General features: G+C 45.3%; 1 protein-coding gene and 1 long non-coding RNA gene across 6 annotated transcripts in view; one reads left to right on the top strand and one right to left on the bottom strand.

Annotated features, from left to right (window-relative positions):
* Positions 1-9,830, top strand: part of CTTNBP2NL (CTTNBP2 N-terminal like) — a 363,525-nt gene extending 353,695 nt beyond the window's left edge. For all 4 annotated transcript variants that reach the window (XM_043533647.1, XM_043533648.1, XM_037885086.2 and 1 more), the window contains 3 exons: positions 1,001-1,231; positions 4,169-4,276; positions 5,202-9,830. In XM_043533647.1, coding sequence (XP_043389582.1) covers positions 1,001-1,231; positions 4,169-4,276; positions 5,202-6,674 — 1,812 coding nt within the window. In that variant the 3' untranslated portion in view covers positions 6,675-9,830. The remainder of the gene's footprint in view (positions 1-1,000; positions 1,232-4,168; positions 4,277-5,201) is intronic.
* LOC114019455 lies at positions 3,040-17,689 on the bottom strand. Of its 2 annotated transcripts, none has more exons than XR_003564514.3 (4): positions 17,596-17,689; positions 13,702-13,891; positions 12,427-12,499; positions 3,040-4,709 (listed from the first exon to the last, which is right to left on the bottom strand). It is a non-coding gene; the product is annotated as an uncharacterized LOC114019455 (long non-coding RNA). The 2 variants fall into 2 exon arrangements; XR_006286885.1 differs by lacking the exon at positions 3,040-4,709 and adding an exon at positions 7,359-7,543 and having other exon boundaries at positions 17,596-17,688.
* Between the last annotated feature and the right edge of the window lie 785 nt (positions 17,690-18,474).

Genomic DNA, 18,474 nt, shown 5'->3' with positions numbered 1-18,474 from the left:
AGAGGGCTCTCCCACAAGGGCCGTGGCCCCAGCGCTGGGGCACTGTCTACACTGCCGCTTTGCAGCGCTCGGAGGGGTGGTTTTTCGCACCCCTGAGCGAGAAAGTTGCAGCGCTGTAAATTGCCAGTGTAGACAAGGCATCAGTTAGAAGATGATGTGCTGGATGCTGTCTAGCCCTGGGACACTGGCGTCTCTTCTATACTGTAGGTGTAAATCCAAACCAGGTTCTAGAACGGGTTGAAACTTTCAGATAAATTTTTGTGTTTTGACGGTGGGGGGGAACCTAAATTTTTCAACAAAATATTGTGTTGTGCTTTGGGGTTGGTTTTAAAAAAAAAAAAAGTCAAAAAATTCTGATGCAATTTCAAGCAACAATTAAAAAATAAAAAAAAAAACCCTCATGACATTTGACTGTTTTGGGGGAGGATTTTTTGACCCAGGTCTACTAGCTGCATAAGGATGTAAAGTTGTTTAAGCATTGACTGTGTGCGCTGTGGCCATTTGATAGCTTTTCATGGGTTGTGAAATAAGTTGTTTCGACTATATCCAAGTCTCAAAGGACTAGAGCATTCGCCACAAAAACCATGACCTGTATGGGCCCCCTTGTTATCAGCATCAGCAGAGATGGCAAGGACTAAATGGGCCATGGAGGCTGCACTAATCGCCCATTTAGATGTCGGTGTGCGGTCATTGTGAAGAAGCTTGCTGTATTGCTTGCCCCAGCTTCTAGTCTATCTGTCCTATGGATTAGTAGAGCTCTTTAGTCTCTCTTAACCCAGCACCTTTCATCAGGAAAAAACGTGCAATGCTAGATACTTTTATCCCTCCAGCGGATAACTAGGTCTGTATCACATCTTGCTGCCATGCAGCAGGGACGTCTGCGTCTCAGAGATAAAATACGATGGGGTATTTGTTCTATCTGGAAATTGACAAATCATTTCTGTATGATTCTTCAGCTACCACCTTTTAATAAATTGAAATACATATTTATATATTTCAGGCCCAGCACAGAAACACTTTCATTGAAGAACGCTATGGAAAATACAACATCAGTGACCCATTAATGGCTCTGCAGAGAGATTTTGAGATGCTGAAGGTGGGAAATCATGGCGAAAAGCAACCAGTTTGCTCCAATCCTTTGTCTATCCTTAAAGTAGTGATGAAACATTGCAAAAATATGCAGGAAAGAATGCTCTCTCAACTAGCTGCTGCAGAAAGCAGGCATAGAAAGGTAGGTTTTAATTTCTATAGAACTCACTATAAATAATGTACTTTTAGGAATATGTTGTTGGCTTTAGTGTGGTAAAGAGTGAAAGTTAAATGTAAAAAGAGTTCCTGTAGTTGCTAAACAGTCCTACTTTGTAGCTTTAAAAAGCTTTAATTGGTCAATATTGTACAGTTAGTAAAGATTGTGTATTGTAAATACAAAGGTACATGTGCTGCTGTTCTATTAATGGGAGATCTGTGGAAAATGTAGGGAGGAAATAGCTTACTCAGATTGGGGAAGTATAGTACGAACTAAACTTAGGGGGAAAAAAGTCCTTTCATTTACATGTCATCACACAGAAAGCTTTGCCAATTCACAGCAGCACTGAGCTCTCAGAGCAAACACAGCATTGAACTATGCCTGTGGGTTAACTGAATGGTCTATATTTGATTATTTAAAAGAGAAATATAATTGGTTGGTATGCAGCTTCTCCTTATAGACTTTTATATTACATGTACACATTTTTTCCTCCAAAAATATTGTTTAACAAGGGCTATTTTTTATTCCTGTTAGGTATTTTTAATATTGCTTTAACCGTCTCCCAAATTGGCATGAATGCATAGTAAAGGCACACTCAGTAAAAGCTCTGGCCACACTCTCTTTGGAGGCCCCACCTCTCCAGAGCTGTGCTTATCTGGCTTACAGTGGAAAGCTGCACATAAGTATGAAGACAAACAAGAACTTCCACTGACCTGGACTCATTGGAATCTCACAACTCTTTATTTGCCCTTCAGTGTACTTAGTTTGCAGAGTTCAACTTTTGGAAGGGTGTCAACCAGTTTTGTTTTGTTTTTTTGTTCCTCTCCAAACAGAGTCAAACCAATATTTGCTACCAGTGTAGACACTGCAACCAGTAAAGTAAGGGAAGCAGCAACAAATTAGTAGATATGAATTTCGTCATCTCGTGGCTTGTCTGAACTAAAAGCCATTATCCAAAAATGACTCCTTCTCAGCAAAGTCACTTCTTGCTGTGGCCTGATTCTGTAAATCTTGCTTATAGCACTCATGTAAATAGGTCTATTCCCTTTAGAAGTAAGAGAGCGAGAGAAAAAATGGGCCCATTGTGTCTAGTTAATGATGTTGGCCTATAAGATTCAAAATAAGTTTTTACTCCTGTATTGGCTATGAGACAGCGATCTGGATTCTATTCTGCCTTTTACATTAATGCCACCACTGTCTAAAGCAGTTCTGATTGCAGCATATTTACTACATCAATGTGAGAGGCAGAAAGCAACTTGACTTTTAGATCTGAGGCAGTGTGTGTAGAGAAGACATTTGGAAGTAATCTTTGCTCAATTTACTAAGTAATTTGACATGTAAGTCATTGAAAAAATAAATACGAAACATTACTTCACTTTTTCAGCCATATATTTGGCTATAATCACTTTTTAAACCCAAATTAGCCCTCCCCATAAGGCGCACTGATATGTTTGTGCAAGATATCTAGAAAATGACTTTGTCAGAAGGATTGAGTAGATGCTGAGTTCTTGGTGAATTTGTTTGGGAGAACTGGAATTTTGGTCATGACATACTGCAGGGTTGCAGTATCTGACTGGAAAGTTTGTATGTTGACTCTTCTTCTGAGTTAATGGAATCTCAGTTATTTTAATTCAGGGTAGAATTTGAAGGAGCTTCTTGACTGGGCCTTATAGCAGGCAGTTTTGTTTCAAGTGTTAGAACAAATTAGAGTTATTTTTAAATACATTTGTTTTGTCAAATCAGGCTTAAATATTTGTGCTGCAAGCTTCAAATCTCTCCCAGGACACAGCAGAGGTATTCCTGAGGGCATTTTGTTCCGTAAAAATTCTGCACACAATATTTTAAAACTCTCCAAATTTTATTTGTAAAATTAATATGGAGGCTCCAGCATGGCATTGGGGAAGCACAGGCCCCTGGCTGCAGGGAGGTTGGGAGATCACTTTTCAGCTCCTCCCCTGGAGGACAGACTCAGCAGTGAGGCTGCACACAACCCTGACACAGCACAAGGACCAATCCTGCCCCTCCATGCCAGGTGCACCAGGTTTGGGCAGGATATAAGTGTGCAGGGGATCTGGATGCACTGGGGCTTGTTAGGGGGCTCTGGGTGCAACAGGAATGGGACTCTGCGGGGAGCAGGGCGTGTTGTCTGGGTGCAGGTGGATAGAGCTCAGCATGGGGGTCTGGGGCTCGTTGAGGGGGTTCTGAGTGTGAGCGTCTGGCTGCATGGGCATTGGGTGGATGGTGGAGCAGCTCCCTATACAGGGATCCCTCCCCCCCTGCAGCTGAGGAGCAATGGGTGCAGGAGATTGCAGAGCTTTCTGCAGTGGGGGAAGAACTCTGGGGGTGGGTCTGACCCCACCCCAGATGCTGTGCAGGGGAAGAGGAAGTCCTGTCCTCCCCAGCCCAAGCAGCTGAGCCTGGCCCAGGGTAGGAGCCACCAGCCAGGTGGTCCCCTGCCCCACCTCTCTGCTGACTGCCCTGGGCACCCAAAACATACTGCTGGGTTGGGTCACATGACTACTCTTGTGGCTTCCCTTTGTTTCCCTGTCAGAAAATAATTTTTCTGCAGGGGATATAAATTCTGCACATGCACAGTGATGCAGAATTCTCCCAGGAGTAAAAGAGAACTGCATATCATAATGCAAATTTCCCTTGAACCAACATCTAAAAACATACTCATGAGGCTGTATATATGCTCCTGGTTTTTGTCTTAATGACCTTGTTAGTAAATCCTGTCTCAGGCACCAGCCAAAACTGAAATTCTGTGAGGAAAATACATTTTTAAAGCTGCGCTATAAACTGGAGACAAACATACAAATTATTTGTTGAAGGCTAAAATAAGGACACATGGAGAGTGGGTTTCTGAGCATGTACGTAAATGCTTTTCCATAAAAAGATGACTGAAGTGTCTGTGTTTGGAAGGTGATACTGGATCTTGAGGAAGAGAGGCAGCGGCATGCCCAGGACACTGCTGAAGGAGATGATGTCACCTACATGTTGGAGAAGGAGCGGGAGCGGCTGACTCAGCAGGTGTGTCTTGGGAGTTAATAATTACCTTCCCCACAGAAAGCTGAATGCTGTCAGAACATACAGATCTGCTTCATCACCCAGATTTAGTATAACATCTGTCTAATTGTACCTGAATCGTAAATAAATATTAAGGATCCGAGACTCTACATTTCATGGCTTTTGTCAACCCGATATAAAATACCAGCTTTGTCCTGCCCAGTTTTCCATGTGTGAAATGAGTTACAATGTTCACAGGTTAAGAAAGCTTGTTTCAGCCTTAAAACGGAAAAACTCATGAAGCAGGCTGAACTTAAAGGCAAAACAATCCGAGTCCTACCCTGTGGCTTTCTGATACTTTGCAGTACTGGTGCCGAACTCCCGAACTCGTAGGGGAAGAATTGGTATGCTTTTGTTCAGAGAGCCACAATAATGCAGATGCATGTTACTGCTTGATCTGTAACACAAGAACAATAAAAAGCTATAGTGTTAGACTTCAGACTTCCATAAACATTTCTAAATGGCATTGTAAAGCAGATTAAGGGGGGGTAGGGAGGTGGAACCAGTAAGAGAAACTTCTGTATGCTAGACCATTGGTGTATATTACACTCAAGGTAAACATCTGAAAATTTCCCATCAGTGACTATATAAAGTGGTACATTAATGCTAATGTTATATACATGCCAAGAACGGATTTGAGCTGTTAGCCATACAAGAGTTGGTGACCTCACAGACACCTAAAGTGGAACAGGGAACCATGCGTCTTTGTGTGTGGTGGTAGTGAGACCCTCTGTTGCTGAAAAATATAGGATCATGAGCTCAGGTAGATGAGGAAAGCTTCTGATCTGCAGCTCTACCACATTAGTTCTTTGGGGTATTGAAAGTTGTCTCATTTGCATATGGGAAGCTGTTTAGTTTCTTCTGAGAACCCTTCTGTCTTCTTTTCCAGCTGGAATTTGAAAGGACCCAAGTGAAAAAATTTGAAAAAGAGCAGAAGAAGCTGTCGAGCCAGTTGGAGGAAGAGAGGGCACGCCACAAGCAGCTGTCCTCCATGCTTGTGCTGGAGTGCAAGAAAGCCACAGCCAAGGTAGTGGAAGAGGGACAGAAGGCAGGGGAGCTGAGCTTGAAACTGGAGAAAGAGAGGAGCAAAGTGAGCAAGCTAGAGGAGGAGCTGGCCTCCAAGAAGAAGCGGGGTTTGCAGATGGAGGCACAGGTGGAAAAGCAGCTCTCTGAGTTCGACATCGAAAGAGAACAGCTGAGAGCCAAGCTGAATCGAGAAGAGAACCGGACAAAGGCACTCAAGGAAGAGTTGGAGAGCCTGAAGAAAGCCCTGAAAGAACTGGAGGTTCCTTGCCAGGGCACCAGCCCTGCTGAGCACTCAGCGCAAAACCCCTCAGCAATGTCCAGAGCTGTAGCAACAGAGAGCCCACTGGTGAGGTCTGTGTCTTGCCAGACAGAAAGCTCCCAGGCAGACAGAATCAATCTGGGCAGTGCGGACATAACTGCACACATGGCCTTGCCCAGCCCTGCCACACCTACCCATCCCTATGCTAAAGCAAATGGGCACTGTGACACAGACATGCAAACAAGCGGTGAGCTAGAGCCGACAGACATAGCAGAGAACCAGGCACCACTGAGAGAGAAGCCCGTTGGGCCCATCCCAGAAAGTGCAGTGGAGAATGGAAGTTCCCCTGTAAGAACAGAATCTCCTGTGTATATGATCCCACAGCTTCCTTCTGGTGGGACGTCTCTCTCTCCCAGCAGCACAGCTGCCTCATCTCTGACATCTTCTCCATGCTCGTCCCCAGTTCTGACTAAACGTTTGGTAGGAGCTTCAGGAAACAGCCCTGGTTACCAGTCGTCCTATCAGGTGGGGATCAACCAACGTTTCCATGCTGCCAGGCACAAATTTCAGTCCCAAGCTGATCAGGACCATCAGTCGAGTGGCCTGCAGAGCCCGCCGTCGAGGGATTTGTCCCCTACCCTTGCAGACAACTCCGCTGCCAAACAGCTAGCCCGCAACACAGTCACTCAGGTGCTTTCCAGATTCACCAGTCAGCAAGGACCTATGAAGCCAGTCTCTGCGAATAGTTCGCCCTTTGGCACAGACTATCGGAATCTGGCAAACACGGGGAGTCCAAAAAGCGAGTCCAGCCCGGGCAAAGTTTCTAGCCCGCTGAGCCCATTGTCTCCTGGAATTAAATCCCCAACAATCCCTCGAGCAGAAAGGGGGAACCCTCCACCTATTCCTCCAAAGAAACCTGGCCTGGCTCAGTCCCCGGCAACTCCTACCCCACTAACCAAAACCCCTTCCCAGGCATCCTCGGTTGGTGCTACCATGGACTTGGCAAGTAGCTGCTCTAACAATGCTGTAGTAGCGAACGGTAAAGACATTGAGATACTGTTGCCAACGAAGAGCTAGTCTTTAGAAAACGTGAACGTAGCATTCCATGGCTTAGCTTCCTGGAGCTGAGACACTGGTTTATCCACTCCGTGTTATTTATTTGGGCAGTAGCAGAATGTGTCTGTAGAATACATCTAGCGTACTTTCTTTTTAAAAAATAGGTAGGAAATAATTTTTGTTGATGTATAAACCTTAACTATAGAGCTCTAAGGTAGCCTCTTAAAGGTGTCTCATGCCAGCAGTCAAATGAAACGAGGAGGGAAGAAAACTGTGCTGAGAGCAAACTATAATGGGGCTGAAGCATTCATTTTAAATTGTGCAGAAATCACTTGTGCAGATTTTTATTCCAGATGAACACTGTATAAAAAGTGCCTGAACTAAGCCTAAGATATGAATGTGGTTTTCTGTACAAAACAAAAAAGGGACCATCTAACAGCAGAAATAACAGCTCTTCTGTGAATCATGGATGTTTAAATCACTGTTTTTTAATCCTTCCCAACTGTTCTTAAATCAAGTTTGTAAATAACATGCTACAGAATGAACATCTTTCAAAAGGTGACCACAGAGTGGCCCCAGTTTTGCCTTGTCATGTTAGGCTGTATCTCCTGTTGACAGCAGAGGAGATGCACGAGTGCATTAGGGTAGATTTTGGTCCTACTGTTTAGCTCTGTGCAGCCCAATCCCCTTTCTTTTCCATTGGAGTTGTCCAAAAACAGTGGCAGCATTAAACAGTCAGGGTGCTAGTTTCTTGCAGTTCATTAATTTCCCACATAGTCTCACTGTAGGTTAAATTGCTAAAGATTCATTCCTGGTGCTTCACCTTTGATTTTAAACTTCTTCAAGCAATCTACTGGTATGTCAGGTTTCAGAGTAGCAGCTGTGTTAGTCTGTATTCACAAAAAGAAAAGGAGGACTTGTGGCACCTTAGAGACTAACCAATTTATTTGAGCATAAGCTTTTGTGAGCTACAGCTCACTTCGTCGGATGGTATGTGTAGAACTTGTGAGATAAGGATAAGGATCTTGCTATTACTTGAAAAGAGAAATTGCTAGTCATTCTATACAGTAAGATGGGATCTTTACTAATAATCAAAAGCAATAACTTAAATTGCTCACTTTGTAACAATACTGTATGTCAGACTGACAGACTTTACTGATCAGTTTGCTAAAGGATCCTGCTAGCCTCATTGGCTGCAGCTGTGGAACCAAATTAACTCTTTTATATAGATACGCATATATGTATAGATAGATGCACCGATGTACATGTTACACACAATGCATATATAAATCTTAGTGTGGTTATGTTATTGAAGTTCTCCATAATTCATAAAGAAAAGGTAGAAATACACTTAAGATTATAAAACAAGACAGCAGGGGGGTTTTTAAATTAGAAAACAATCTGCCTAACTTTTGGAGGAAGACGTTAAGTTCAATTTGTAACAAACATTCAATAATTTTTGCCTGTGCTGTGAAGTGAATGGCAAACTTATGCTACTCACCTTCAAATAGGACAGCATAATCTAGTGTGTGAAGATACTACAGTAATACACTAAATGTAACAAGATAGAACAGATCAGGGTTAGTCTGGAGACTGGAATCTAGCCCGAATGAGTGTGTATCCCAAATGCTAAGTGGCACAGATTGTAAGACTCTGATCCGAAACTTAGAGATCAGTTTTGCTGCTTGATGTTGGGCCATTTTTAACCATTCTGCCTATAGCAACATGGGGCCCACATCTGGAGAAGAGTTTCCCACAGTTGGGTGCTTGCTCCTCTGTTTTAGTTATTCAGCACATAACTGAACAAAGCACTTGATACTTTATTGTAAGAAAGATTCCTGCAGTGGTTGGAAAGATGCACTCTTATATATGCTAATAGGTCTCTTCCAGCTCAGAGTCTTAATTTATAGGACAGAATTCTTGAACTGCTTTAGTAGATGGTGTCCTAGCCAACCCCTTTCTCCCCCACCCTCCCAACAACAGCCATACTGGGTCAGACCAAAGGCCCATCTAGCCCTGTGTTCTGACAGGTGCCCCAGAGGGAATGAACAGAACAGGTAATCACCAAGTGGTCCATTCCCAGCTTCTGGCAAACAGGAGGCTAGGAACACCATCCCTGTCCATCCTGGCTAGTAGCCGTTGAGGGACCTATTTTCCATGAACTTATCTAGCTCTTTTTTGAACCCTGTTATAGTCTTGGCCTTCACAACATCCTCTGGCAAGGAGTTCCACAGGTTGACCGTGTGTTGTGTGAAAAAAAATATACTTGTTTGTTTTAAACCTGCTGTCTATTAGTGACCCCTAATTCTTGTATTATGAGAAGGAGTCAATACCACTTTACTCCTCACCAGCCGTGATTTTATATAGAGCTCTATCATATCCCCCCACTTAGTCATCTCTTTTCCAAGCTGAAAAATGACCCATATGATAGTCTTTGGTATAATGCAGTGGAGATGGTTAGATATATTTTTACAGACTTCTAAATAAGTTATACACTTTAAGAAAAATAGTAGTACCCTATAGCAAAATAGGTAGAGACTCTTAGGAAAGCACATTTAAAATTTGATCTTTCCCCAGCAAATTTTTCTCCTGATAAGAGTAACAGCTGAAAACTGATGAGTGACTGGATTTTAGCTAGAGTATCATTCCAACAACTGCTCTAACCTGTTTTCTTGCTTTTACCCTAATCTTAAGTGGCAATACCATTTCTTTATGATATGACTCTAGAGTGAGATATACACTATAGTGAAGTTTATTTCTTAGGAAATGCACTGAATACTGTATTTCTTCTGCAATGTAATATGGGGAGGGGGAATGCAAGAGAAAAGTGTATTTTTGCTAGTAGCCTTTCTTCAACAAAGCACAAATATTAAAATGGATTCAGCTAATCAAGAAATTTAGGGTTAGTATTTAAATTTTTGATGTAGATTCTGTGTGGAAGCAACTAAAACTCTATGATTCATGTCTGAGTTATAAGCAGACATTGCTGCAGAGCTGTGTCACTGGCTGAGGGGGTTATAATGAAGTGCAAAATGTATACACTAGTATTCATTAACATTTGTAAATTTGTAAAGCCAAATGTACCAAGCGGAAGTCTTTAATCATTTTTATAGCTGACAGCATTAAACGTGTTAAACGTTCATACTATCAATAAAGTATTTTATTTTTAAGATCTGATTATTGTGCAAGGACATTTTAAAAATTTGTTCTGAGCTCTCATGGCCTATGTATCTGTAAATGCCACCTGGGGATAATCAAGCTGTCTCTTATCAATGCCTGTTTGTTTGTTTTTTAAACACATTACACAGTAACAAAAGGAAGGTGTCCTGGAGCCTCCTGCTTGTGCAGCAGGGACACTTGGAAGAGTATGGCTCCCCAAACTAAAGGTATCTTGTTGCCTAATGTACACACTAGAGCAATGTTAGATCACCTGAAGACACTGAGCATGTAATCTTTGTATCTATTAGGCTGGCTTGATCTATATGGGTTTCATTTCTGTTCAATTCTATTAACAAATGACCAGCATATTGAATATTTCTATACTTAATGCTTGCCTTAAATGCAAAAAAGTTACTGTGAACTATGCTAATTAGACAGGTGCAAAATCCATGGTTTTTCTTAAGTCATTTTGGAAAGTTACACCTGGGGAAAATTATCCATCACTATTCATAAGTCTGTCCTGCAGGCTTTGGATGCTTTAGCATCCATTTAAGTTTTACATGAAGTTGCAAGTGCCTTTTGAAATGGCAAGTTGTAAATAGGACCTTATTCAAAAGGCTAGAGTGATGCTAGGTATTTAAATAATGGGCTTTCACATTACACACTTACCATTGGCTTGGAGGGCAACTTTTGTTTAAAATAAAGAGCAGGAATTAGAGGGTAGTCAGCTGTTCAATGTTGTCTATGCAAAGCTGTGCTCTGTTTCTCTCCTCCCCACACAAAACACACAGCTCTGTATTGGCCAGGAATTGAACCCAGAAGTCTCCTTACATGCTCCTCTACTGTTGTCATTCCTGTCAGTGCTTGTTTTTTATGCTGGCTTATTAAAAGCCGTATTTTTATTATCACTTGCCTAGTGATTAAACTCTTCTCTTACAGGCTGTTGGTTCATAGCTATTTCTGCTATGACTAACACCCAGGATTCTGGGATTTTAAAGTATTGTAGCTATGTATGTCCTCTAGCAACAGGCTCTTCTGGATGGGTTATTTTTATTAAAATCGAGGGACAAGCACACAGCTAAAGACAGTCCCTGTCCCAAACAGCTTACAACAAACAGACAATGTGTTGGATCAGTAAGTCACACAGCTGGTCAATGGCAGAACTGGGACGCCAGCCCAGTGCCCTATCCGCTGGGCAATGTGGTCTCAGCAGGGGTGGAATACTGCTGCTCTTATAAAGTGTACCCTTGTGTAAGATAGAAAGGGGTTCTAGATTCAGGGAGCTGGAATTGCCAGTTACTAATGGCTCCCAGGTGCAAGATGAACACAGTAGCATGATCACCATTGACCAGCTGGCCCCAGCTCTGCTAGATCCTTTCCTTGTGATCCCATTAGTTCAGCAGCTTCTGGCCAGAGTGTGCTTGGGAATGATCCTGGTGGCTGGACAGGCCGGCGATGGCCTGGTATAAATACAGCTGGGAAACGGCAGGAATTCCGCAGGCAGCCCTCCCACTGTACTGTTGCAGTGTGTTACATTAGGACACCCTCTGCTCCTGGAGGGGGTGTCCTTCAGGTGAGATTTAAAATTAAATCCACATCCCTGGTCCCTTGTGCTAGCCCTCTAGATCTCTTGCTACCTCACTGCTGCTGCAGTAATGCTCCTGCATCTTGTAGCATGGGCAGGGTGTGAACCCAGCCTCCTGGGAAGGTTCCAGATAGAGTATTTGCATTCTGGTGACCTAGATTCCCTCTGCAGCTTCCGCTGGATGAAGGATTCCTTGATGCACTGAAATACAGCCCCCAGAGCAACACTCCACACCAATGACACTGCTCTCCTTTGGAATGAAAGGGGCCATTCCAGGTAACCTTTTGATATTTACAGATCACAGGTGCTAAGTAATGCTTCTTGCTAGGCAAGTAACTGGGAGGCTGTACTGAGCCAAGGGGGAGCTATTTCTCCATCAAAGCTGCAGTGCAAACTCCTCTCCCCTCCCCTGTTTCATTTAACCTGGTGACTAGTGAAGCACTAGTCCCTATCCCCAAACAGGGATTGGGCTTGACTGCATATGTACAGCCCCCAGCACAACAAAAAGATGGCCTCTGCTCCAAAGAGCTTGTGTGTTTGGGCCTTTCCTGCTACAGCTGCACCTAGCCCAGCCTCCAGGAGTGCTCTAGAGATGCTCCTCATGTTCCCTTAGTCACTTTATCTCTGTATCAGGCCCCACTGAGCAGGTCTTGCAGCGTGGGAAGCAGCTCTGTGCTCTCGCTGTAGGCTTGGGAAACAGTTGCTCATAAAGAGTCTCCCCACATTGGCCCTGCCCCAGTACAGTTGGGCAGCAGCCACTCAACCAGGGCTATTTCCTCCCTGTAATGAGCCCCATCCTTCGTCCCAAGGCCTGGGAGGGGAGAGCCCTGCCCATTCACCAGTGAGAGTTGCTTAATGAGTGTTTGAAACTCTCCCTCGTGGGGGCAGGGCCGGGACGCTCAGGGCCCTCACCCAAGCCTGGCATGCCCACAAACCCTTTAAGCATCAAAAGCATATTGGAGTTCCATCTGCCTCCTGACATCACATGGCTTTAACCCTAACTGTGGAAATCAACTTAACCCAACCTACCTTTCCTGCTGCAACACTGAGGGTGGCTCCCAGGATCCAGACCCAGCCCTCGGTTCCTGCTTGCAGCCATTTTCTGCAAGGGAAAAGCAATGAGTCAGTTTCTCTGACACACAAGGCTCCTATTCATCTCCCATTTTAACTCACCCGAGTAGCTCTGAATGGCACTGGCAGTTCCTCAAATGCAGCCATCAAGGCCAGATGCAGCCTCCTGGGTCATGACTGGGAGGGGGGGAAGCAGCAGGCCTCCTCCGGGCCACCAGCAGAGCCTGGTCCCTGCTGCCTTCTGGCGCCAGACTGCAGGGGAGTTCCCAAATCCCCACCTTCCTGGGGGAAGTGGGGCTCAGGCTTCAGTGGGCTCCATCCCCTAGTCACACGGTTTGGGGCTCTGCCCCCGCCACCCCCATCCAGGGCTTGCTTTGTCCCCCAGCTTGCCGGGGCTGAGTAAATCTGCTACTGTGAGAAGTGATATTAACAAATATACAAGTATCACTTCTTACAGTAGCAGATTTACTAGCTAGCAAGTCTTAAAGTGCTTTGCATGTTTTGTGGGTGTGTCTGTTTAGGTGCAGTAAAGAACAGACAACTGTCCATTTTTATTATTGAGTCTGCAAAAACCTAAATAAATGACAATGATTTGAATGTGTCTATGTAAATTTGTTTTTCCTAAAGCTAATTAAGTATTTTAAGAAAAAGAGAGAGCGGCCACCAGCAAGAGTTGGTGCATTTCTACCTTTGAAGGAATTCTTTGTGTCCACACCTCAGAAAGGGTCACAGTTGTTGGCAGCCTTCATCGAGCGAGCTCTGATCAAAGAGGGGGAATTCAGACCTTCTATGGCCTGTGCTTTACCTGCTGTGTGGCTCAAGAAAGCCAATCTAGCACGGTTACCCCTGTGTTGCAGTCCAGCGAGAGTTGGTGACCTACAGTGAGTGGTGCATGAAATCAGGCTTTCTAGATAGTTTGGAAAACATGATTGCCCAGCAGTGAGTTTTCCTGGCAAATTCCTCCCTAAATATGTGAGGCTAGCTTAGCTCCCAGCCCTGCCTGAAACCTTCTGGCTTGTAGCTGAGTTTGTATCAGGTTTAACAGGTCTCCAGCAGGAGTTTGCAGCTTGTTGCATGTCTGCAAATAGTTTCACAAGAACTTTTCTCCTTCCCTCTATACAGGTGACTATGTAGCACCAGCAGAAGCACAGCTCGCTTGGACCACCTTCTGGTCGAGAGAGGTAGGTTCATGTGCCTTACACACAGCAAGCAACACGAATGGGAGAGCTTTACCTTTTCAGAGGTGTTGTCCTGTCTCATTGATCCTCCTCCAGCTATATGGTCATACGTTTACTAGGAAAATGGTGCTCTTCTGGTTCAGCACAGGCCTGGAACTCAAGATCAGGGTTCAATTTCCAATTCTGCCACTGACTCCTTGTGGGACTCTGGGCAGGTCACTTAGTTTCTCTGTTGCGCTCCCCATCTGAAAAAGAAAAAGCACATTGTAATTTGTCTGTCTTGTCTATTTAGAGTTGAGGCTTTGTAGGACAGGAAGTATTTGTATGAGTTGCCCAGCACCTAGCACAATGGGGCCCTGACCTTCTACTAGAACACAACAGTTACCAAATGCAAGTCTGAATTAACTCTTCACAGTTGCAAAGCTTTCCATCTTAAAGTACTTACTGATGCAGACTGAACCTGGGTTTATAAAGTGGGATTAAGGGAGATAAGTGGGCTCAGCTTTGAGGCTTAAATATTTGTTTTAAGTAGTCTGATCCAGTGTCTAACTGGGTTACTTGTTTCAGAGTAGCAGCCGTGTTAGTCTGTATCTGCAAAAAGAAAAAGGAGGACTTGTGGCACCTTAGAGACTAACAAATTTGAGCATAAGCTTTCATGAGCTACAGCTCGCTTCATCGGCTGAATGCATCCAATGAAGTGAGCTGTAGCTCACGAAAGCTTATGTTCAAATACATTTGTTAGTCTAAGGTGCCACAAGTCCTCCTTTTCTTTTTGGGTTATTTGTGTATGTTGAAGTTTACAAGGTACCTGTAGTATTACCCGGGGCGGTTTGCTCCCCTCCCTTGCTAGTCTAGGGCTGGGAATTAGAGGGTGAATGTCGATTGCCCACATCACACCAGTCCCTTGGAGCTGACTGCAGCGTGTCAGTGGGCAGCATGCAGGGGTTACAATGTTTTGTGTCAGGTAGGTCAGCCATCAGTGGAGTTGGAGAGAAGTGAGGAATACAAAGGACACATGGCAGGGGGATGACGGGTGAGGCAAAGAGGCTGGGGGGTGCTGACTATCTGGAAAGAGGAGATGCCCCCTTCCCATCCAAAAAGCTAAAGGGAGACTGATTTCTCCTCCAGCTATTGGTGGTTACCACTGGATTTCCTCATGCAGGCTGTGCTCTTATGCTCAGTGACTGCTCCCACTGACTGGGGCGGGTGGGGGAGAGGAGCAGCTCCAGGTTCTCAGAGAGGATCTCTGCATGGCCAGCCACCATTGTCTGGACCCTCCCCACACAGCAGTGGCTTTGTGAGCCCCAGGCAGAATTGGCCTCATGTCACTTGTATGTGACAATGTTGTGCTGTTGCAGAGCTGCTGACTGGCATGGTACAAGGGGGTGCTCCAGGAGCACAGGGAGGGAGCGCTCATGGAAAGCGGCCGGGGCCAAGGGCAGCTTGCCTGAGGGCCTCCTGTACCCTCACTGAAGGCAACGGAGCCTTTCCACTGTCTTTAACAGGAGATGGTTTGGACCCACTGGGAGTGCATGTGGGCCTGCTAGTGGCTTTAATTGGTTGCTTTACCAGCACAGTCAAGGAGATCACTCTGGAAAAGCCCTCTAGCAATGAAACCCATGGAGTAACAGGAGACAGAGGATCCTCTTGTCTGATAGGAGGCTACAGGAGGGCTGCCTAGGGAAAGTGACCTTTCTCTAATAGAGGACTTTTCCAGAAGGCCAGGATTGAAGGGCCATGGAAAGAGGGCTCCCTCCTGCTCGGAGTCTGGCCAAGTGGAGACGTACAGGAGCGCCCAGGCACTCAGCACGGAGGCTGCCCTCCAGTGTCCCTGGCTCCCAGGTGGGCACTGTTTCAGGAAGGACCCCATGAGAGGGACAGTGAGGTTTCTGTAATGCAGGGTCTTTCCCTCCCTCTAGGAGGCCTGCACAGCTGGACTGGTTCCATCAATGGACTCTTTGAGAGGAAACATCAAGAAAAGTTTTTCAAAACTCTCCAAACCTTCCCACATAGACAGGTCACTCTGGGGTGAGATCAAAGGTTTGTTAGCCCACATAGGGCTGTAGTGGTCAGCCCATCACAAAGGTAGTCAAGCAGGCCACTCCCAATGAGTGCCAGTCAAATCTATTCTCTAGCACCTTCTTGGGACTTATCTATAGATCTTGGTGTAGACATAACTAATCCTGCCCAGCATATACACTGTTACTACCACGTCATCCCTGCATCTCACAGCATTTCCCACAGGAGCTTAGGTGGCATCATCACAGAATGCACCCCACAGTTCATTCAAGACAGGACATGCCACATACCAGACTCAACTGAAACACCAAGTGGATCTTAGATGAGGAGAACGCAGTCACTCCAGTGGTCACCACCACTTAGACTATTTGTAATCACTGAATAACCTACTAGCTTGTTGGCAAAAGTTCTCATTGTAACTAGCTGAGTCAGCAGCCTCCAGTGCTCCTGGCTGTCGTCCTACAGCATGGACTTAAATCTGTATTGGACATTCAGTCAGTGACCCTCTGCCACACCCCTCCTCTTCTCTTTCGAGATCTCCCATCCTAGTGCTGACCAGGGCAGATGCTGCTTAGCTTCTGTGAGCTGACGTGCTCATGGAGTCATGGTTCAAGCCATGCTAATGATGCTGCTAGTAATAACATATGGTTTCCCCCCCACCCCCCATAACACAGTTCATTTATTTTTGTTGTGTTCCCTAGAGTCTCCACTAGAGGACAGCATTTCCATAAGGAATAACAGTCCTGACGCTAACGGTCCATCCTTTCTGGGAACGGTGCCTGGTCAGGATGTCCTGCAGCACAAACTGCACCGTGCTCTTTTGGGGACAAAAAGACCAAAGAGGTTGGAGGAGCTTAAACTTTAAAAGAGGATCTTGTTACACTGAGCCTTGGTTCTAGGCTGGGTTCAGCTGCCACCATGGTGTTTGGTACCAACTGGTGCACAGAATGGACTGGTCCTAGCCTGCCTGCTACAGACACCAGGCCAGCCCAGCCCGTGCATCTCCAATGCGATCTGGTTGGACTAGGATATGAAATGCTACTGCAGAGGATTAACTATCCTGGATCAAATGGCTTCCTCTCCAATGTAATAGTTTGGAGCCAGGCCCCGTAGCTAGGCTGGTCCCCTGCTCCCTCAGCAAGTGCAGGATTGGGCCCTAAGTGCTGTTTCCCAGTTATTTGCTCAGTCTTGTTTGATATACAACTTCCCCTACTTCAGGGGATCAGGCCATGTTCTAACACAGTGGGTCTCAAACTTTTGTAGTGGTGACACCTTTCACACAGCAAGCCTCTGAGCACAACCCCCATTCTAAATTAAAAACACTTTTTTTTATATTGACCACCATTATAAATGCTGGAGGCAAAGCAGGGTTTGGGGTGGAGGCTGACAGCTCACACACCCCCCCCCCCATGTAATAACCTCATGACCCCCTGAGGGCTCCCAACCCCCAGTTTGAGAACCCCTGTTCTACCACCAAACCCTGGTTCTGCTGCCCTTAACCTTCCTATAGGAGACATACCAGACTTTCTTCTCCTTGTTGGCTTACCCTGGAAGCCACATTGGCTGCTTTGTGCCCTGCAGACTCATTTTAGGAGAGGGGATACACTGAAATGGCTGTAATGGAAGCCAAGCAACAGCTCTGGGGAGAAAAATCCCAGCAACCCAGTGCTGCTTGTTAAAGTTTGCATTCAGGCTTTATAGCGCAACAGCTCTTTACTGCTTCCTAACCTCCGTTCCTGATCTGTTGTGGCAAATGGCTGATGCTATTGAGGAGTCCCACACTTTTCCTGGCTGTGGTGGGTCAGGGCACTGCCCATTGCCCCTATTCTTGGGCATTGACAGCTCTGCAAGTGCCCTAGTAGGGGAGAAAAGGGACCTGGGTCCACCCCCTATTCCAGTCCCAGTCCCTTCAGCTTTACAGTCTTCTTACCCTCTTTCCCCTTGAGCAGGGTTTCCTTCCCCTAGTACTCCGCTCCTCCAGTCAATAACACTGCTCCTCCAAATTACAGTCAGCTCTCCTTCCCTTCTCTGGGCTGACTGAAGCAGGGGGTTTTTATTAGGTCTCTGGCAGGGCCTTAATTGGCTCCAGGTGCTCTAATTAACCTGTAGTCAGTAACCTCTCCTCAGTCCACAGGGATTAAGGCTCTGATTATCCTGGGGCTTGCACCCACCCACCTCTCAGGCTTTCCAATAAGGCCCACTTCCCAGTACCCAATAGGATCACTCTCCTGCTGCCCTCTGGCCCTGCTGTGTTACACTGTGCTTGTGTATGCACCTTCAGGGAGGGTCCCTGTCCACTCTGCAAAGTGCCCTGCAAACCACTAGCTCTGGATCAGTGTCACTGATAACGAAAGCAGAACTGCGTTCATTCGCTTTGTGCGTGCCAGTCTCCAAATACATATTGACAAACACCATGGAGAAGCAAAAATTGAGCTCCCTGCTTTCACCTCCCACAAGGCAACAGACACAACTGTTCCTTTAGCTCCATGGTTCTACAGCAGGGGTACGCAGAGGTCTTTCTGGGGGTACATCAACTCCTCTAGATATTTATCTAGTTTTACAACAGGCTACATAAAAAGCACGAGCGAAGTCAGTACAAACTACAATTTCATACAAACAATGACTTGTTTATCCTGCTCTAGATACTGTCCACTGAAATGTAAGTACAATACTTATATTCCACTTGATTTATTTTATAATTACATGGTCCAAATGAGAAAGTCAGCAATTTGTCTGTAATAGTGTGTTGTGAGTGTTTGTATTTTTATGTCTGGTTTTGTAAGCAAGTCGTTTTTAAGTGAGGTGAAAC

This window comes from Chelonia mydas, chromosome 21 (assembly GCF_015237465.2).
Source record: "Chelonia mydas isolate rCheMyd1 chromosome 21, rCheMyd1.pri.v2, whole genome shotgun sequence".
Classification (NCBI taxonomy): Eukaryota; Metazoa; Chordata; order Testudines; family Cheloniidae; genus Chelonia; species Chelonia mydas.
This window is presented reverse-complemented; position numbering and strand designations above follow the sequence as displayed.